Raw genomic sequence first — 22187 nt, 5'->3', positions numbered from 1 at the left:
CAATAAAAAATATATGGAGAGAAATGTGAAGTGCAGAAAATGGAAGCTTAGCAAGTTAAGTGATTGGTCTCAAAGTATAACCTGTTAATTTGTTACTTTGCATTATCTTGTTGGTTATTAAAAGGGGAATTTCATCATACAATATAAATACACCAAGGTTACAACAGCTCATCATTAGCTTTTAAATAATAGTATTAATGGGAGCATGTACAGGTAATACATTTAAAAAATTAAACCTTCAAGTCAGTTGTTTTTCTTCTATACATTAATTAACCAGAAATTCAAGTACCTACAATATCACATCGTAAACTCAGCATGGTATAACAGCTTCCTTTTAAAAAACTTAAATATTACAGTGACTTGAGGTTATGCTTCCATCACAGCAAGGTTATTGCTGTGGAGACAATGACACCGGTAATATGTTCTGCTAGGCTCATGGAGCAGAGTAGAAGTTACAGACTTTTCAATATTAGAAAAAATCAAGGAATAAAAATTTTAGATCATTTGCCAAAATAGCAATCAGTGTATTTCCTACAGTTTGATTTCTAGGGGGTATAGCTAGGGGTAGAGCATTTGACTGCAGTTTGATTTCTAAGGTCCTAAGGTCAAGAAATTGGATCCAAAAGGTTGCAGGTAGAGAATATGTGAAGTATGTCCACATTTAAGGGAAGATCAAAGCTCCACTGAAAGAACTGTGGACTGACACTGACAAATGTGGGCTGAACAAAAGTTCTTTCTAAAAGTGCTGTTTTGGGGATGCCTCAATTGTTGGGCATCTGCCTTCGGCTCAGGTCATGATCCCAGGGTCTTGGGATCGAGCCCCGCATTGGGCTCCCTGCTTGATGGGAAGCCTCCTTCTCCCTCTCCCACTCCCCCCGCTTCTGTTCCCTCTCTCACGGTCTCTCTCTATATCAAATAAATAAGAAAAAAAAAATGCTATTTTGAAGATTGTGATTCTGACTTTGGAGGAACTACAGTGCTTGGCAGTGAAAGGAAATCACATATAAAATTCCGTAAATTTGGTGGTGGTGGAGGTGGTGGTGGGCCACTGAATTTTAGACCAGGCTGTAAAGAACATTCCAAAGGAAGATTAATGTACCCATTTACACATGAAAGGAGGAAAATGATTCAGTGCCATAAGAGTCAAAATAACCACCAAGAATAATATTATACATATCAAAAAAGATGAAATAGAATTTCATATACCAAATAGTGAAGACTCATAAATCTAGATATCCCTCATTTCCTTTCTATATAAACATTCAGAAAATCAAATCAAACTAAGAAAGACTCCTAATTACCTAATAAATCAGAGATAATATATTTACCAAGGTATGTAAATCACTAAAATTAAAAAATTTCGGGACACCTGAGTGGCTCAGTGGGTTAAAGCCTCTGCCTTCGGCTCAGGTCATGATCTCAGGGTCCTGGGATGAGTCCCACATCAGTCTCTCTGCTCAGCAAGGAGCCTGCTTCCTCCTCTCTTTCTGCCTGCCTCTCTGCCTACTTGTGATCTCTGTCAAAGAAATAAATAAAATCTTTCCAAAAAAATTAAAAAATTTCTTGATAATCCCAATACTACATGCCTGCAACAGACTGATATATCACATGATAAGTATGGCGCTTCCGTCCCTAACATCCAGCCTGGATTATCACCTCAGACCTTCCTCTATGCACAAAAAGAACTTAACACTTTTTGTCTTTCTTTTTTCAAGGTATTATTCATTCTTTGTCTATCTCCTACAATGCATTTTTAAAAAAAGATTATTTATTTATTTGACAGAGATCACAAGTAGGCAGAGTGGCAGGCAGAGAGAGCAGGGAAGCAGGTTCCCTGCTGAGCAGATATTCCCAATGTGGGGCTCGATCCCAAGAGCCTGAGATCATGACCTGAGCCAAAGGCAGAGGCTTATTAACCCACTGAGCCACCCAGATGCCCCTCCTACAATGCATTTTTATTTCAGATTGAAAGAGAAAGATTAGGGGCACCTGGGTGGCTCAGTGTTAAGCCTCTGCCTTCAGCTCAGGTCATGGTCTCAGGGTCCTGGGTTTGAGCCCCACGCCAGGATCTCTGCTCGGTGGGGAGCCTGCCTCCCCCTCTCCCTCTGCCTGCCTCTCTGCCTACTTGTGATCTCTCTCCCTCTGTGAAATAAATAAATAAATAATCTTAAGAAAAAAAAAAAGGAGAAAGGCTAATAAGACTGGAAAATAATTTGGAAAGGGCATCATTAAATTAGAAAACATATTATCAACATTATCCAATAACATGAAACAGTTACACTTAGCAGGGACAATACAAGAATACAAGAGTACAAGAATAATGTAAACTTTAAACAAATAATTGTGTGTTTTTTTAACTTTAAGGTGATTTTCAATCCTTAGGATCTACCAAACATTAACAAAACACTTTTTTAGTCACAAAACAAAGTCACATAATCACAAAATGGTTGTCAGGAAAGATGCTAAGTGATCACTTACCATATAGTAACCAGTATGATAGCCACTCATGTACCAAGAGATTAACATACTTCCCAAAGCATCAGCATCATCAAAAGAATCTGGACATATGGGAGGTGGTGGGGGAATTATCTGGAAAAGGAGAAAGACGTATTTTAAAGTCAATAAACAAAAACTGAAGTCTGGACATCCATTTTACATAACGAATGCTGGATATTTGTTGTATCTTCCTCTATATTTTATGCCATTTCCTATTTAAAACTTAAAAAAAAAAAAAAAAAAGACATTTTGAGAAAGCCAATGAGTAAAAACAAAAGACCAACAAAATCAAAATAAGTAAGAATCAAAAGACGATACATCAGGGGCGCCTGGGTGGCTCAGCGGGTTAAGCCGCTGCCTTCGGCTCAGGTCATGATCTCAGGGTCCTGGGATCGAGTCCCATATCGGGCTCTCTGCTCAGCGGGGAGCCTGCTTCCCTCTCTCTCTCTCTCTCTGCCTGCCTCTCTCTCTGTCAAATAAATAAATAAAATCTTAAAAAAAAAAAAAAAAGGACGATACATCAGTAAAAATGTCAGGTATTGTTTTGGCTTTTGAACTATTATTCCATTCCATTAATTATCTATGGGTAAAAGACCAAGTATATTATACTTTTTTTTTTAAGATTTTATTTATTCAGAGAGAGAAAGAGAGTACGAGCACGTGTGCTGGTGGGTAGGGGCAGAGGGAGAGAAACAATCTCAAGCAGATTCTATGCTGAACGTGGAGCCTGATGTGGGGTTCAGTCCCATGACCCTGAGATCATAGACCTGAGCCAAAATCAAGAGTCAGATGCCCAACCGACTAAGCCACCCAGACATCGCATGTACATATACTTCTATGGTTTTACTCAAAAACCACCCAGACAGCATATTAAGTAAAGGTCTTGGGTAGAACAGCTGCGCTGCCCCCACTGGAACACATGCAATTTGCTAAAAAGTGTCTTGTATCTAGCCTACTGCTGATATCCAGAAGTCTACCATTAGAAACCCACACAGTCTATGCGAAGTTAACATCCAGGCATATATGGAAGAGCAAAAGATTAATCCTTAACTTACAGTGCAATTAAATCCTTTTAAGTAAGAGACACCTCCCTATAGAATGACATACAATTTCTGACAGGAAGGAATATAAGGCTCAGAGTTGGGGCCAATAAGAGGACTGAGTCTGGGTAGCAGAAGGGCATTAAAAACAAAAACCTGGGGTTCGGTTCCAATTCTTACCCACTAGAATCTGACCATAGGGATGGTCTAAAATGACATTTCGCAATCACCCATGTGCTGCTAAATCCCTAACTATGTATGAAAGCAACGTTTAATCTGAATTCTTTTGCACTTACTGGTGGTCCAGAAGGAAATGGAGGCAGCCAGCATGATAAGAAGTGTGGTGGTGGTGGAGGTGGTGGTGGGCCACTGAATTTTAGACCAGGCTGTAAAGAACATTCCAAAGGAAGATTAATGTACCCATTTACACATGAAAGGAGGAAAATGATTCAGTGCCATAAGAGTCAAAATAACCACCAAGAATAATATTATACATATCAAAAAAGATGAAATAGAATTTCATATACCAAATAGTGAAGACTCATAAATCTAGATATCCCTCATTTCCTTTCTATATAAACATTCAGAAAATCAAATCAAACTAAGAAAGACTCCTAATTACCTAATAAATCAGAGATAATATATTTACCAAGGTATGTAAATCACTAAAGACTATCTCCCCCACAGTTTTACTAATTGTGTAATCTTTTTACAGATGTCCTTTGAGTTACATATTACTGTAGAGCATATACTGTACAAATTAGTAAACCTCACGTGTAATAAGGAAAACCATGCCATGGTTGCAAACAGTAGCCTCGTTGGTACTGTATGCAGCCTGTTGATTGTATGGGTTGCCCTAAGGGACCTTGGAGACAGCCCTTTCCAGTAGATGCTGAGGTCTGACTTCATGGCTATCTCCAATTTAGGCTGCAGACAGGTATGTGGGGTGCCTTTGCAAAGCCCCAGGTCACAGCAGCCAAGGTCCACACTCGCCAAGTCATCATGTCCATCCCTACCAAGCTGCAGAAAAAGGAGCATGTAGAGGGGGTATAGCTCAGTGGTAGAGCATTTGACTGCAGAAAAAGGAGCATGTGATCGGGGCCCTACGCAGGGCCAAGTTCAAGTTCCCTGGATGCCAGAAGATCCACATCTCCAAGAAGTGGGGCTTTACTAAGTTCAATGCAGATGAATTTGAAGACATGGCAGCTGAAAAGTGGCTTATCTTAGATGGCTGTAGGGTCAAATACATCTCTAATCGTTGCCCCTCAGACAAATGGAGGGCTCTGCACTCATGAGAACCTTGGCACCACCCCCTCCTGTTGTATTCATGCCCACCAATGCCCACCAATAAATCCAACTTCCTGTCCAAAAAAAAAAAGAAAAAGAAAAAGAAAAACCAGCCCTGAGACCAATAAAGTATGATATATAAATTAAGAGGTCTGATCATTCTAGAAATTACAATATAAACCTAGTAAGAAATCTCTCACAGAAAATCTTCAAAAAAAGCTTTAGTAAGACATGATTTTTAATTTATTATTATTGCTGCCTGAATACTATAACCTCCAGTGAAGAAATCACTGCTTTATACAAAACAACTGGGTAGGGACACACGTACATGACACAACTTAAAGTAAAAATCTTTTTTTCCTCCAAAGACTGAACTAATTAATTTATATGAGAGACAGAATGAGCAGGGAATGGGGGAAGTGGGGCAGAGGGAGAGGCAGACTCTCTCTCCCCTGGGCAGGGAACCTGACATGGGGCTCGATCCCAGGACCCTGAGATCATAACCTGGGCTGAAAGCAGACACTTAATCGACTGAGCCACCCAGGTGCCAGAAGATCCACATCTCCCTGCGTAGGGCCCCGATCACATGCTCCTTTTCTGCAGTCAAATGCTCTACCAGGTGCCCCAGTAAAAATCTTTTCCAAGGTCGTTACTTACAGCCAAAAGAACCATATAGGAAAATATTATTTGCATTTTATTCTACAGAACAATCTGGGAGCACCCTAGGATTTAATCTGTATTAGATGTAAATGCTGTGTTTTCCTCCAGTTTTTACACACTTACCCAAATGACGTGGGGAACTAGAGTATAACACCCAGCTGACCGTAAAACACCGTACCTTCTAACTTAAGTTCACTAAATCATCAGACTAACATGCAATCCTCCATAAATAGTTGGGAAAGTCTTTCAGTATAAAATACTCTGTATTACGTTACTACCTTATTTCCTTTACAAAAAATTTTCAAGGGGCGCTTGGGTGGCTCAGTGGGTTAAAGCCTCTGCCTTTGGCTCAGGTCATGATCTCAGGGTCCTGGGATCGAGCCCCCATCAGGCTCTCTGCTCAATGGGGAGCCTGCTTCCCTCTCTCTCTGGCTGCCTCTCTGCCTACTTGTGATCTCTGTCTGTTAAATAAATAAATAAATAATATTAAAAAAATTTTTTTTCAAGTGTAGATATGTTAGTATCTACAGAAAATTACAGTTTCACAGAAAAGCTAAAACTCACTTAATGGAGGAGTAGAAAGTTCTTAACTATTTCCTCGGAAAACTTTTCTGAGTAAAAATGTACCTTTCCTGGTCCCAGTCCCGATCCTGGCATGGGGGGCGGTGGAGGGAGAAAAGAGTTCCATGGAGCAGCTTTTGACTTGATGTTATTGGGTTTATTTCCAGGAGACCTGGAGGAGGAGTTCTCACTTTCATCTGTTGAAATTTGACTCTCGTTTTCATTCTTTAGAAAGAAAAAACAGATGTGTTTTTGTTATACAGGTATCTTTTTTTTTTTTTTTTTTTAAGATTTTATTTGTCAGAAAGTGTGACAGAGAGCACAAGCAGGGGGTGCAGCAGACAGAGGGAGAAGCAGGCTCTTGCTGAGCAGGGAGGCCGATGTGGGGCTCAATCCCTGGACCCTGGGATCACGTCCCACATCGTGCTCTCTGCTCAGCAGGGAGCCTGCTTTCCCCCCTTATCCCTGCCTGCCTCTCTGCCTACTTGTGATTTCTCTCTCTGTTTGTCAAATAAATAAAATCTTAAAAAAACAAACAAACAAAAAAAAGAATTCGTGATTCAGTAGATCAAACTAACAACTAGTTGTAGTATTTAGTTTCTCATCCCCTCTTGGCTTCCAAGAATTCTTTCCCCCCCCCCCCCCCCGTATCCTTACCTCCTGAGCATTCTGTTCTACATTATTAGCTACTTCAGAGGCTGGGGAAAGTAGATCAGACATATTTTGCTCCTCCCTATTTCCATATCCGGTATAAACCACAACACAGGTTTCTCTCTTAAAATCAATTGAAGCAATGGTAGCTGGGTAAACGCAGCCATCTTCTGACCAAATGGCAGAACATTTGTCACCAACTTTCCACTATAAAAGAAACCAAAGATACATACACTCACATACTTCCTTTAAAGAGGATGAACTGCAATCTTGTTTAGGTAGGGTATGGTAGGCTGCGAAGGGGATAGTCTCCAGTTAACTCATCCGGAATGCAGAATCATATAAAAAGGTTTGGGGCCCAAAACACACAAGTATGAATTTCCAATATAATTCTGTTTATATCATCAAGCCACAGATTTGCCATATAAATTCGGCCATTTATATAATCACAGACAAGTTTCTTAATCTCTTTAAGTCTCATTTTCCTCATCTGTTAATTAATTACAACAAAATCTACCTCATGTATTTGCTGTAAAGAACAGAAAGGGGAAAGGCGTGTAAAGTGTCCTGTGCTGTGACCCAGGACACAGGGATAGCTTATCAAATGTTAGCTCTCTTCCCCCTTGGTAATGATAAAATTAAAGGAACTGATGAGACACCAAAATATTTAGCTTTCGGGTCTACTAATTTAAATAGGAGATCTGATTCCACCCAGAATATTTGGTTCCTGGGTATTAGTTCAAGGGACCATAGAATGTGTGGTCCAAAGTGGGGGGAAAAGAAAGCAGAGCCAACTCTCAGCTTAAGTAGAACACTGCCAATTCAGATTAAGGTTCTGTAGTACTCCTCTCAAATAGCATTGGGTTCCTCTACAGCACCCCTCATATAAAGTAAACACAATCTTCAATGGATCATTCCCAACCAATTCAGCATACTTTTATTAACACACATGTTCCTAAACTATAGAAAGTTTAATAGCTATTAGAATTTTGTGATTACCTGTCAATGGAAAACACTATACTAATCATTTAAGTTTAAAATATTTTACACTATTCTTAAAAACAGCAACAAATTCTTTGAAGTTAAATCTCAATATTTAAAAATAACCTGCTTCAGGGGTGTTGTAGCATTCTTTTTTTGGCTTTTATTCTTCTTAGCAGGTTTTCTTTTAGGTGTGCCTTTTGGTTTATCTGAAGCTTCAGAAATGTCACCATTCTTGAGAGCATGCTATGAAAACAAGAATACAAATGTTCGTGTTACAGGTAAAACATCAAAGAAGTGTAACAAAAGAACTCAGTCACCATAAGCTGGTCCGAAGGTCCCATCAACTCAGATAGCTTCTATTTCCTCTTTCCGTCATCCCACACAATACAAAAACTATTCTGGAAGGCATCATACAGTTATCAGCTCTAAGGATCCTTTTATTTATTTTATTTATTTTTTAAAGATTTATTTATCTCTCAGAGAGAGAGAGAGACAGGGAGTGAGTGCACAAGCAGTGGGGAGTGGCAGGCAGAGGGAGAAGCAGGCTCCCTGCTGAGCAAGGAGCCCAATGTGGGACTCGATCCCAGGACCCAAAGATCATGATCTGGAGCTGAAGGCAGGCCCTTAACCGACTAAGCCACACAAGCATCCCTCTAAGGACCCCTTTAATTAAGTCCTCACTCTCATCCTTTCAGTAGCATTATATTCTGCTAATCATTTGTCTTGAAATTCATGACATTTTGGAAATAGCAATGCAGAGGACTCCAATACTTTATTACCTCTCTGATCAAGTCTTACACTTGGGTATTCCCGAAAAGAACGGTCCACCCTTCTTTAACTACTTAGGATCATCTATTCCTATTAATTCCATTATAACCTCTATGTGAGCAGACTTTTAAAGCTATTATTCAGGTGACATTTCTCCTTCATTCAATCCAACATTTCCAATTACCGATTTCTTATTTTCACATTTACTTCACACTCAATACAATTAAAAGTAAACTATCGGGGCGCCTGGGTGGCTCAGTCGGTTAATTATCTGACTCTTGGTTTCTTTTTCTTTCTTTTTTTTTTTTTTTAAAGATTTTATTTATTTATTTGACACAGAAAGAGATCACAAGTAGGCAGAGAGGCAGGCGGAGAGAGGAGGAAGCAGGCTCCCTGCTGAGCAGAGAGCCCGATGTGGGACTCGATCCCAGGACCCTGAGATCATGACCTAAGCGGAAGGCAAAGGCTTTAACCCACTGAGCCACCCAGGCGCCCCTGACTCTTGGTTTCAAATCAGGTCATGATCTCAGGGTTGTGACTGAATCCCACTCTGGGCTCTGTTTGGGATTCTCTCTCTCCCTCTCCCTCTGCCCCACCTCCTCCTCATACTCTCTAAAAGAAAAATCTTTAAAAATAAATAAACGTACCCTATTTTTTCCTCTACTCAGACTACTTCCCTCTGCAATATCGTTAATTCCATCCAATACTGAGCCCTACTTTAACCTGCATTTTACAGAACCCCGCATTAGTATGCTTCTATTCTAAGGGTATACTGTAAAGCATTACTGACAAATCTGAATTCAGCTTCAAGGATGACATACAGGTTTGATCTTTACCTCATGCTACAGGAGTGACTGAGGGAAAGAAGCGGACTTTGTACCTGGTGCTCTGAGGATATGCTCTTTGCCTGGACTACTGAAGGCCCATGCGTGGTGCTCAAAAAAAACAAATACCTCACACGGTAGGGAAAGTGATAAAGGCAGATAACTGTGTAAATATCTTGACTGGGCCACAAAAAGAGACTACAGCCCCTAAAAGAATAGTATATTCCTACCAGCAGGAACACTTGACTTGATAATCAACTCACAGGATTTGGGGAAGATTAATTTAATGTAAGCACAGCACTTAGAACGATGCCTAAAATGCTGTACACATTCTACAAATACTAATTATAGCACTGCTGATATTTATCATTATTATTTCAGTGAAGGCTTGTTAAATGGACATTATAATTCAGGCTGCCCTTCCACTAATTGGAATTAAAGGACTTCTATTGTTTGATACAATGCAAACACATTAAAAGTAATTAGTGTTTTAAAATTTTACTCCGGTTGCCTTTGCTAAAGGGATGACATACAGAGAACCTGCCTACTTTTAAAGGAAGATTATCAGATTATCAGGTAAGTTAATTAAGCAATGGTATCTACTGGTCTTCAAAATTAGAACTGAGTGATAGGTACATTAACACCTTAAGTATGTTATAGATAATTTTTTTAACCAAATGATTAACATGAGGAAATAAGGAAATGAGTTAGTAAACATTTCATACCTTAAACGAAGCCACAGCTTTATCGTAAGCTTTTATCAATGCTGTATCATCCCAAATGTCAGAATCATCACTCTGGGAAGGGTAAAGAACAAAAACATTTATATGGATTTCATCAAAATGTATGTTAGATAGTATCAAGGGCCATCTTACTCCAGACATAATGAAATTACACTAAAAATAGGTCTTTAAAATCCTAAATAAAACTGAAGAAAGACTACCTACTTAGAGAGTATGTGACATTACCCCCAAAGCTAGACCTATGTAAATGCTCTAAGAGGTATGCTGAAAAATGAATGCTCCACAATTTAATGAATAAGTATCTTTAAGGGTAACCTGTGTTTCAATCCTTTCTATGAGCCGATAAATGGTTTAGCTTGGCAATGTGGGAAAATACTTGGCCATTACCTTGAGATTATACAGACTACAGTAATGCTAGCCTGACCGTAGAATCTGAGGTCTAAAAAATATTCTTTCCCCCTTGACTTACAGTATGCCTAGATTATTAAAAAAATTCTCGTGGCACCTGGGTGGCAGAGTTGGTTAAGTGACTGACTTCAGCTCAGGTCATGATCCTGAAATCCTGGGATGGAGTCCCACATTGGGCTCCCTGCTTGGTGGGGAGTCTGCTTCTCCCTCTGACCCTCCCCCTTCCCATGCTCTCCCTTTCTTTCTCATTCTCTCTCTCAAAAAAATAAATAAAATCTTTATTAAAAAAATTCTCAAAATGTTTAAGGTTATAAATTATTAATAGTGACTAATCAACTTTCATTTTATTTTATTTTTAAAGATTTTTATTTATTAATTTGACAGAACGGGACAGGGAAAGAGAGAACACAAGCAGGGGGGAGGCAGGCAGAGGGAAAGGGAGAAGCAGGCTCTCCACTGAGCAGGGAGCCTGATGTGGGAGGACTGAGCCACCCACGTGCCCTTGGAGAGGGCATTCTTTTTTATTTATTTATTGGACAGAGAGAGACACAGCTTGAAAGGGAACACGCAGAGGGAGCAGCAGAGGGAAAGGGAAAAGCAGGCTTCCCACTGAGCAGGGGCTAGATCCGATGTGGGGCTTGACCCCAGGACTGGGATCATGACCTGAGCTGAAGGCAGACACTTAATGACTGAGTCACCCACGTGCCCCAGAGAGGGCGTTCTTTTTCTTTTCTTTTCTTTTAAGATTTTATTTATTTACTTGACAGAGAGGAAGAGAGAGAGATCACAAGTAGGCAGAGAGGCAGGCAGAGAGAGAGGAAGGGAAGCAGGCTCCCTGCTGAGCAGAGAGCCCGACCTGGGGCTTGATCCCAGTACCCTGAGATCATGACCGGAGGTGAGGGCAGAGGCTTACCCCACTGAGCCACCCAGGTGCCCCCAGAGAAAGCGTTCTTAAAAGTAAAACACATAGGGGCACCTGGGTGGCTCAGCGGTTGTCTGCTTTTGGCTCAGGTCATGATCCCAGGGTTGTGGGATTGAGCTCTAGCCTGGGCTCCCTGCTCAGTGGGAAGTCTGCTTCTCCCTCTCCCACTTCCCCTGCTTGTGTTGTGTCTCTGGCTGTGTCTCCCTCTGTCCTATAAATAAATAAAATCTAAAAAAAAAATAAAAATAAAAACACAAAGCAAGTCAAAATCCTCACATGGCAATGGTTATTGTCAGATCAGGGAAACAGGACATTTCAAAATGAAAATTAAAGACACCTCAGATTTTATACAAAGCTATTACAACAAAAAATATTTTAGCTGATAAAACTTCCCAAATAACAATCACAAAAAGAAGAAAACACAACACCCAACTGAAATTAAATATTCTTAAACTAGCATCCACAAACCGACTTGAATCAAGTATTTAAAAAACTTAGATGGGGGTATCTGGGTGGCTCAGTGGGTTGAGGTGGGAAGTCTGCTCCGCCACCCCCCCGCCGCCTCTGCCTGCTGCTCTGCCTACTTGTGATCTTTGTCAAATAAATAAAATATTAAAAAAAAAAAACTTAGATGACAAAACGGCAAAAGGGCAAGATTTGAATCAAGAGTTAAAATCAAGAAAGAAATGGAAGAAACAGTAATGTTTGCTACAAAGTAACCAAAGAAGAACACATTTGACTGAAGACTTAAGTGGTTCCAAGGAAAAGCTGAGAGAAAGAAAGAAAGAAAAACAAGAAGTGAAATGATAAATATGAGCGACTAGCAAAGAATATTTAACATATGTATAAATGGGGTCCCTGAAGAATAAAGCCTAAAAGCACAAAAACAAACAAAAAACTCTAAAAAAACCTTACAGCCTATAAACAAAAAGATCAAGTCATTTACAAGATAAAGAAAATCAGTATTAGACTGTCCCATAGAAATTTATGAGAAAAATGGGGTGCCTGGGTGGCTCAGTGGGTTAAGCCTCTGCCTTTAGCTCAGGTCATGATCTCAGGGTCCTGCGATGGAGCCCCACATTCAGGATGCCAGCTCAGCGGGGAGCCTGTTTCCCCTTGCTCTCTCCTGTCTCTCTGCCCACTTGTGATCTCTGTCAAATAAATAAATAAAAAATCTCAAAAAAAAATTTATGAGAGAAAGTATAAGCCAAGGATCTTGTGATACACCCTAACTATCCTTCAAGTACCAAGACTAACTTACAATGTGCAAGAACACAACTAGTCTTTGCAGAGGAATCTACTGAAAATAAGCTTCATCCAACTAAGATATGAACAGGGAAATCTTGGGTTAAAAAAAAAATAAACCCAATGCTGTTAGCATCAAATATATATAATAGCAGTTTTAAGAGAAAAGTAAAGTACATGTGACTCCTGAACAACAGGTGGCGGGGATCAGGGGTGCCAACTCCTCTCTACCCCCTCTACTACCCCCCCAGGCAAAAATCTGTGTATAGCTTTTTTTTTTTTTTTAAAGCAGACTCCATACCTAACATGGGCTTGAAGTCACGACCCAAAATCAGGAGTCACATGCTCTACTGACTGAGCCAACCAAGCACCCCTGTGTATAACTTGACCTGCCAAAACCTTAACCACTAATAGCCTATTGCTGACCAGAAAGCCTTACAGGTAACATGAACAGCCCATCAACACATATTTTAAAAGTATTATATACTGTATTCTTTTTAAAAATTTTTAAAATATTTTATTTATGTATTTGACAGAGATCACAAGTAGGCAGAGAGGCAGGCAGAGAGAGAGGAGGAAGCAGACTCTCTGCTGAGCAGAGAGCCTGACACGGGGCTCAATCCCAGGACCCTGAGATCATGACCTGAGCTGAAGGCAGAGGCTGTAACCCACTGAGCCACCCAGGCACCCCTATATACTGTATTCTTACACTGAAGTAAACTAAATATTAAAATCCTAAGGAAAATACATTTATATTACTGTACTGTATTTATGGCAAAAAAATTCACATACAGGTGGACCTGCGCAGCTCAAATCAATGCTTTTCAAGGGTCAATATCTATTAAATTGACAAGCTGATTCTAAAACTCAAATGGAAATACAAAGGACCTAGAATAGCCAAAACAACTTTTTTTTCTTTTTAAAAGATTTTATTTAGGGACGCCTGGGTGGCTCAGTTGGTTGGACGACTGCTTTCAGCTCAGGTCATGATCCTGGAGTCCCGGGATCGAGTCCCGCATCAGGCTCCCAGCTCCATGGGGAGTCTGCTTCTCTCTCTGACCTTCTCCTCGTTAATGCTCTCTCTCACTGTCTCTCTCTCAAGTAAATAAATAAAATCTTTAAAAAAAAAAAAAAAAAGATTTTATTTATTTATTAGACAGAGAGAGAGAGAAGCAGTCCCCCTACTCAACAGGGAGCCCATGGGGTTCGATCTCAAGACCCTGAGATCATGACTTGAGTGGAAGGCAGACGCTTAACCCACTAGGGGCACCCAGGTGCCTCTAGCCAAAACAATTTTGAAAAAGCAAAGCAAAGCTGGAGGATTTAATTTATCTGACTTCAAGATGTACTGTGAAGTTAGAGTTATCAAAAAGTGCGTTATTAGCACAAGATAGATAAACAGACTAATGTAATAAAGCTGAGTCATAAATAGTCCCACACATGTATGACTGATTTGAAACAAAGGTACAGATGCAATTTAGTAGAGAAAGCATAGTAGTGTCAACAAACGGTGCTGAAACAAACTCTTACCCAGAGAAAAGAATTTGCATCCGTATCTTGAGCCATACTCAAAAATTAATTCATAATGGATCACAGAAATGTAAAACAAAATTGTAAGACTTAAGAGGAAAAACCTTGAGACCTTAGTTTGCCTACACAAAAAGAACACTGAGAAAAAAAAAAAAACCCTGAAAAATTAGATTTCAGCAAAATGAAGAATTCCTATTCCTAAAAAAGACAATGTTAAGAGACTGAAAAAGCAAGCCACAAACTGGGAGAAAATATCTGTGAATTATCTACCTAGTAAAATTTTGTATCTAGTATATTTGGAGAACTTGCAAATATCGACAAAATCCAATTTAAAAACAGACAAAACTGCCTGGGTGGCTTAGGTGGTTAAAGATCTGACTCTGGCTCAGGTCATGATCTAGGATTCTGAGATGGAGCACATGCTGGGCTCCATTCCCAACGGGGAGTGCTCTTCTCCCTCATCCTCTTCTCCCCCCTTCCTCTGCTTGTGTTCTCCCAAATAAATAAGTAAGTAAGTAGATAACAAAAGACAAACGATCTCAGCACTTTGTCAAAGAAGATAGTAAATGCGTAGCAAATAAGCACATAAAATGATGATCAATATCATCAGTCATTAAGGAAATCCTAACTAAAATCATGAGCTAGGGGTGCCTGGCTTATGGAGTTGTGAGTTTTTGAGTCCCATGCTGAGTGCAGAGATTACTTAAAACAAACAAACAAACACAAACTTGAGAACAATAAATAAAATCTTGAGATAGCACTACATTAGAATGTCTTAAGTTAACAAGAATTACCAATCCAAATATTAAAAAGGATGTGCAAAATATGGAAATGTCACACATTCCTACTCAATATGTGACATGGTACAATCACTCTGAAAGAAGAGCTTCACACCCTCCCCTTTTTAAAAAAAAAATATTTTATTTATTTATTTGACAGAGAGAGATCACAAGTAGATAAGAAGGCAGGCAGAGAGAGAGAGAGAGAGAGAGAGAGGGAAGCAGGCTCCCCGCTGAGCAGAGAGCCCGATGCAGGGCTTGATCCCAAGTCCCTGGGATCATGACCTGAGCCGAAGGCAGACACTTAATGTGCCACCCAGGCACTGTGCCACCCAGGCATCCTTCCCTCCTTTTTAAAAAGATTTATCCATTTATTTGAGTGAGAGAAACTAAAAGAGAGTATGTGTGCACATAAGAGTGGGGTGAGGAGCAGACAGAGAGCGAGAGTAGCAGACTCAGTGCTGAGCAAGCAGCCTGACCCCGAAATCAAGCTCCAAGCGAAAATCAACAGCTGGATGCCCAACCGACTGAGCCACCTAAGCATCTGACTCTTAGTTACAGCTCTGTTCATCATCTCATAGAGCCACATGTCGGGCTCTGCACTAAGCAACTAAACCAACAGAACCACCCTAGCATCCCACCTTTATTACTGTTTCAAGCTACTATGTTTTGGGTGTTTTGTTACACAATAGCCACCAGAACAGGACATGAGCACTGTCTTTATGTATCTGTTTCTCCGTTACCAGTAGTAGTAGCCTAGGTTTCCCAAGGTACTCCTCAATTCTGCCATCTTCTGTAATACTCAATTGCTGACCCTTCCATTGTGATCTCTTGAGTAATCCTGCTCCCAGTGTCTTTAACGTCTTATCTGAATATTCCTTTTATCTTCTTGTTTTAAAATCTAGCTTTGGCGTGCCTGGATGGCTCAGTCATTAAGCGTCTGCCTTAGGCTCAGGTCATGATCCAGGGTCTAGGATCAAACTCTACATCGGGCTCCCTGCTCAGTGGGAAGCCTGCTTCTCCCTCACCTACTCCCCCGCTTGTGTTCCCTCTCTTGCTGTGCCTCTCTCTGTCAAATAAAGAAATAAAATCTTAAAAAAAAAAAAAAATCTAGCTTTCCCCAAAGATGCTTCTTTCCTTACAGACATTCAAATGAAGTATTTTCCCCTCCATATTCCTCAAATTACTGTACCACAGATGGGAAAGCAATCTTCCTTCTCCTCACACCCACTTCCAGATTTTTCTTCCTCCTTCCTTCCTGAAAACTGTTTTAAAAATCCTGTTACCAGACTCCACTGTCTACTGTTCCTCTCTATGTGACCATCTACAGCCATCTGAGCCACCTTTCCTTATTTTGAGATTTAAATCTCAGTACTCTTTGCAATCTACCCCTGTCATTCCTAATCATTTAAAAACCCATGTAGATGATCCTTCCAATATCCTATCATTGCAGGTCATTAAATAAACTCCTTCCTACCAACGATCTTGTACACCACCCAATAGCAGCCACTAACTGATATGGTTCTTACTTATAATAATAACTACAAGCTTTCCATGAACTTGGTTTAAAGAATCCTACTCTTCCTGGGCAGCAGAGATAAGTATGTATTTCTTGGAAGAAGACACAGAGGGCCAAAACACACATGAAAAGATGCTTAACATCTCTCATCATCAGGCAAATCCAAACCAAAACCCCAAGGAAATATCAACTCACACCTGTTATAATGGCTAAAATCAAGAACACAAGAAACAAGTGTGCATAAGGATGGGCAGAAAAAGGTATCCTCCTGTACTGTTGGTGACAATCCAAACTGGACCAGCCACCATGGAAAATTGTATGACGATTACACAAAAAATTAATAACAGAACTACTCACCCCCTGTGATCCAGTAACCACACTGAATATTTATCCACAGAATACAAAAACACTAACTTGAAAGGATATATGCACCCTTATGTTTATTTTAACAATCATTTCATTTCATCATAGGTATATTCTTTAATCCCCATACCCCCACCTACCTCTCCTAACCATCAGTTTGTTCTCTCTAGTTAAGAGCCTTTCTTGGTTTGTGTTTTTCCTTTGTTTTCTCTTTCTTTCTTTCTTCCTTTTTTTTTTTTTAAAACATAGGCTCCAAGCCTAGCATGGAGCCCAATGTGGGGCTTGAACTCCCCTGAGATAGAGAGAGACCTGGGCTGAGATCAAGAGTCAGACGATTTACCAACCAAGCCACCCAGGCACCCGTTTGTTTGGTTTCTTAAATTCCACATAAGGGTCAAATCAGAGGCGTCTGCCTTTGGCTCGTGTCATGATCCCAGGGTTCTGGGATCAAGGCCTGCATCAGGCTCCCTGCTCAGTGGGAAGCTGGCTTCTCCCTCTCCTCCTGCTTATGTTCCCTCTCTCGCTGTCTCTCCGTCAAATAAATAAATAAAATCTTAAAAAAAAAATCAGATCATATGCTATTTGTTTTCCTATTTCACTTAACATTATACTCTCTAGCTCTATGCATGTTGTTGTAAATGGCAAGACTGCATTCCTTTTTATGACTATGTAATATTCTATTGTGTATACATACTGCATCTTCTTTAGCCATTCACAGATCAATGAACACTTGGACTGCTTCCAATTTGGCTAGTATAAATAATGCTGCTATAAACATAGGGGTGCATATATCCCTTTGACTTAGAGTTTTTGTCTTTTTTGGGGTAAATACCCTGTAGTGCAATTCCTACATCTTAAGGTAGTTGTTTTTTTTTTTTTAAAGATTTTATTTATTTACTTATCTGACAGAGGTCACAAATAGGCAGAGAGTCAGGCAGAGAGAGAGGGGGAAGCAGACTCCCCGCTGAGCAGAGAGCCCAATGTGGGGCTCGATCCCAGGACCCTGGGATCATGACCTGAGCCAAAGGCAGAGGCCTAACCCACTGAGCCACCCAGGAGCCCCAAGGGGGTTGTATTTTTAATTTTTTGAAGAACCTTTATACTGTGTTCCACAGATGGACCAATTTGCATTCCCACTGACAGTGCAAAAGGCTTCCCTTTTCTGCACAGCCTCACACACGCTTTTTTTTTTTTTTTTTTTAAATTTTAGCCATTATGACAGGTGAGATGGTATCTTTTCTTTTTTTAAAGTAAACTCTATGCACAACATGGGGGTCAACTCATGACTCCAAGATCCAGAGTCACTTACTCTACCCACTGAGCCAGCCAGGCACCCCTCATTGTGGTTTTGATTTGCATTTCCTTTGTGATGAGTGATGCTGTGCTTCTTTTCATATGAGTGTTGGCATCTGTCTTCTTCTTTGGAAATGTCTGTTCATGTCTTCTGCCCATTCTTTTCTTAATTTTTAGTTAATTTTTTAAAGTAAGCTCTACATCCACAAATGGATGGGCTTGAACTTGCACAGTGAGTTAAAGAGTCATATGTTCTACTGACTCACACAGCCTGGCGCCCCTCTTCTGCTCATTTTTAAATTGGATTGTTTACTGGGTACTAAGTTCTATCAGTTCTTCACATATTTTGGATACTAATCCTTTATTGGTTATGTCATTTGCAAATACCCTCTCCCATTCATTGGCTGCCTTTTAGTTTTGAAGATTGTTTCCTTTGCTGTACTGGAACTTTTTTCCTGATGTAGTTCCAATAACTATTGCTTTTATTTTGCTTGTCTCAGGAGACCTATCTAAAAAAATGGTGCTATGACCAATGTCAGAGAGATTACTGCCTGTGCTCTCTTCAAGGATTTGTATGGTTTCAGATCTCACGTTAGGTGTCTAATCCATTCTGAGTTTATTTTTGTGTATGGAGAAAGAAAGTGGTCCAGTTTTTCTACAACATTTGTAGAAGAGTTGATTTTTTTTTTTTCCATTGTACATGCATTCCTCCTTGGTGAAAGATTAATTGACCATATAATTGTGCACTTATTTTGGGGTTTTCTGTTCTATTCCATTGAGCTATGTATTTTTATGCCAGTACCATACTATTTTAATTACTACCAATCTGTTATGTATCTTGAAATCTGCATTTCTGATACCTTCAGTTTCACTTTTTTTTAAAGATTCCATTTATCTATTTGACAGAGAGAGATCACAAGTAGGCAGAGAGGCAGGCAGAGAGAGGAGGAAGCAGGCTCCCTGCTGAGCAGAGAGTCCGATGCGGGGCTGGATCCCAGGACCCTGAGATCATGACCCGAGCCGAAGGCAGTGGCTCAACCCACTGAGCCACCCAGGCGCCCCCAGTTTCACTTTTCTATTTCAAGATTACTTTGGCTATTCAAGGTCTTCTGTAGTACCATACAAATTTTAGGATTGTTCGTTCTAGCTCTGTGAAAAATACTGTTAGTATTTTGACAGGGATGGCATTAAATCTATAGATTGCTTTCAGCACTATAGACATTTTAACAGTATTTGTTCTTCTAACCCATGAGCATTGAATAAATGCCTTTCTGCCTCTTTACATTGTCCTGAAATTTTTTCCATTGGTATTTCACCTCTATGTTTACTGCAGCATTATTTAGTCAAATAATGGAGGCAGCCCAAGTGTCCACTGACAGTTGAATGGATAAAGATAAGGTGGTATATATGAACAATGGAGTATTACTGGCTATAAAAATGAAGTCTTGCCATTTGCAACAACACAGACAGACCTAGAGAGTATAATGCTAAGTGAAATACATCAGTCAGAAAAAGACAAATACCGTATGATCTCACTCTTAAATATGTGGAATTTAAGAAACAAAACAAAGGACGAGGAGGCACCCGGCTGGCTCAACTGGTGGAAGATGCAATTCTTGATCTCAGGGTAGTCAGTTCAAGCCCCATGTTGGGTGTGGAGCCTACTTAAAAAACAAAGCAACAACAAGAACCCAAAAAAAACCAAACAAAGCGGCGGGGGGGGGGGGGGGGAGACAAACTAAGAAACAGACTCTTAACTATTGAGAACAAATTGATGGTTACCGGAGGAGAGGTGGCTGGGGAGATGGGTGAAATCGGTGAAGGGGATTAAGAGTAAACTTACCATGATAAGCCCTGAGTAATGTAGAGAAGTACTGAGCCACTATAGTGTACACATGAAATATTACACTGTACGTTACTAATATTACACTGTACGTTAAGTATACTGGAATTGAAAAAAAAAAGAATCCTACTTTCCACAACTATCACTTTCTAGCTTCTGCAACTTACTCCTTCTAGTAGGTGGACGATGGCAATCATTCCACCTCATGGGGACAAAACACTGATCCTCCAACTTTTTAAACTCCTACTCTAAGAACCCTCACTCCATTTCTTAGCCAGCTTAAATTCCATGGCCAATTATCAAGACATTTCCATTGTACCTCCCCATCTCCCTTTCTTACATTCTCTTGGTAAAGATACAGCCCCCTAGCTGTAGCTTTATTTAGGATAGAGAAAGAGAGTGAGAGTACAAATGAGGGAAGGGGCAGAAGGAGGAGGCGCTCCACTGATGGGGAGCTCGATGTGGGCCTCCTAACAGGATCCTGGGATCATGACCTGAGCCGAAGGCAAACACTTAACCAACTGAGCCATCAGGTGCGCCGAACTACAGCCCTTTTAATTTCAACTCTTAATTCACTCTGTGCCTGCCCTCACACACCTGAATTGAACTTAGCTGGAGAAAAACACAATTATGCTGCCTGGTCCCCTTTATACTCATGACCACAAATCTCAAGTAGACCATCAACGTGGCCTAGCAACACTTCCACTACATTTCCCTAGTCCAGCACTCATTCTCTATCCCTAGTTTCTACTCTCTCTGCTCAAATCTCCAACATTTTGTCTCTTCTCACTTCTAGCTGATGACTTCACTTCTTTTACTGAACACAGCCACAATCAAAAGAGAACTTTGACAAATCTGTCCAACCACAAAGGTCTCTATGCACACAATTACCACAATATTAACTGTCAATGTTTCTAACAAAGGCCAAATCCATCCTCTCTTAGCTATTCTAGAACAGTGCTTCGACATTTCTGTCTCTTGTGTCACCAAGTGTTCCATCCTTACTGGATCTTTCCCACCAGCCCACAAAATGTTGAAACAGGTCTCCCTCACCTTACAAACAAAAAACAAAATTGAGAATCCTGTTTATTTCAGTGCTCCCTCCATCTACTGGCCAATTTCTCTACCTTCTATTTACAACTTGAAATATTTATTTACAAATTTTCCCTTGATTTTCTTCTCTCCCGCTCCAAACTCACTCCAATCAGATTTTACCCAAGGTTGATCTTCCCCCTTACAAACCTTCTCTACCTACAGTCTTCCTAAGCCCACCTGAGTAAAAAGCAATTTCAGTTCGGGACAATCTTGAAATTACCTTTGACTTACCTTTCTCAAATCTCCATTATCGATTCCACGTGCAAAACCCACAGTACCTCTTGATTTCAAACTACACCTGGAATCCAAGTACTTTATTTTCCATTGCTAACACCTGGGTCTAAAACGGGATCCTTTCAACGGATTCCTAACTGGTTCGCCTGCTTCACCCCGGTCTGCCTTCCGACCACTTCCCAATCAGAAAGAATAAACAAATGAAGGTACGATCAAGGTGAGGTAGGGAAACGTCTCTCAGCTATCAGGGAGCCCAAGCCGCAAGAGGAAGGAGCTCGTGGCTAAAAGATCCCAAACGTGTGAAGACGTAGAAACCTGGAATCCGGTCCCGCAATCAGCGAACCCGCTAGGTCCCGTTCAGCCGCGGGGGCCCGGAGGAGGGCGCTGGGAGCCCACTCGGGGCGCTCGTCGGAAGGCGGTGCCCTCGAAGACCTCACCTGGCCTGTGCCGCGCCGGAACAACACGGAGTCCTCCTGCTCCGGGACGCCACCACCTCCTCCCATCGCCATGGCGAGCTTACTGCCGGGTGCACGGCGTGGGCAGCGTCTCTCTGGAAGTGACAACTTCCGCCGCCGGGGACCTCTGGGAGCGGAAGAGTACGGTGTCCTGGAGAGCGGCCACGAGGCCTGGAGAACTCCGCGTGGTCCGTAGGAGTGGTCGCGATCTCCGTGATTGGTCGTATTGCTCCGTCTTTTCCGCCTGCTTTCAATTCTTTGATTTCACTGTTTGGTATGTTCGTAGAGTGATTCTACCAGGGTGTTTTTGTTTTAAGCAAATTTCGATAGAAAGTATTGTCCATTGCAAATAATTTGGGAAATGTGGGTAAGAAATAAAAACCTAGAGGTAACCATTAATACGGCTACCATTTAAAAAATGCTTTACAAAGTTTTATGTTAATTTTCACCACCCCGTAAGTGTGGAATTATTATGTCCATTTTAAAG

General features: G+C 40.7%; 1 protein-coding gene and 1 pseudogene across 3 annotated transcripts in view; one reads left to right on the top strand and one right to left on the bottom strand.

Annotated features, from left to right (window-relative positions):
- LOC116586274 (survival motor neuron protein) overlaps positions 1-21812 on the bottom strand; it is a 33374-nt gene extending 11562 nt beyond the window's left edge. The window contains exons 1-7 of one of the 3 annotated variants that reach the window (XM_032336036.1): positions 21683-21811; positions 9997-10068; positions 7803-7922; positions 6702-6902; positions 6111-6269; positions 3833-3922; positions 2479-2589 (exon numbers count right to left, since the gene is read on the bottom strand). In XM_032336036.1, the coding sequence (XP_032191927.1) occupies positions 2479-2589; positions 3833-3922; positions 6111-6269; positions 6702-6902; positions 7803-7922; positions 9997-10068; positions 21683-21754 (825 nt within the window). In that variant the 5' untranslated portion in view covers positions 21755-21811. Of the gene's footprint in view, positions 1-2478; positions 2590-3832; positions 3923-6110; positions 6270-6701; positions 6903-7802; positions 7923-9996; positions 10069-21682 lie in introns of all 3 variants that reach the window. The other 2 variants (XM_032336035.1, XM_032336037.1) reach the window with 2 other exon arrangements.
- LOC116587433 lies at positions 4290-4414 on the top strand (annotated as a pseudogene).
- Positions 21813-22187: the final 375 nt, after the last annotated feature.

Source organism: Mustela erminea, chromosome 3, assembly GCF_009829155.1.
Source record: "Mustela erminea isolate mMusErm1 chromosome 3, mMusErm1.Pri, whole genome shotgun sequence".
In the NCBI taxonomy this organism is placed as follows: domain Eukaryota; kingdom Metazoa; phylum Chordata; class Mammalia; order Carnivora; family Mustelidae; genus Mustela; species Mustela erminea.
Note: the sequence above shows the minus strand (reverse complement) of the source record. Positions and strands in the feature narration are given on the sequence as shown.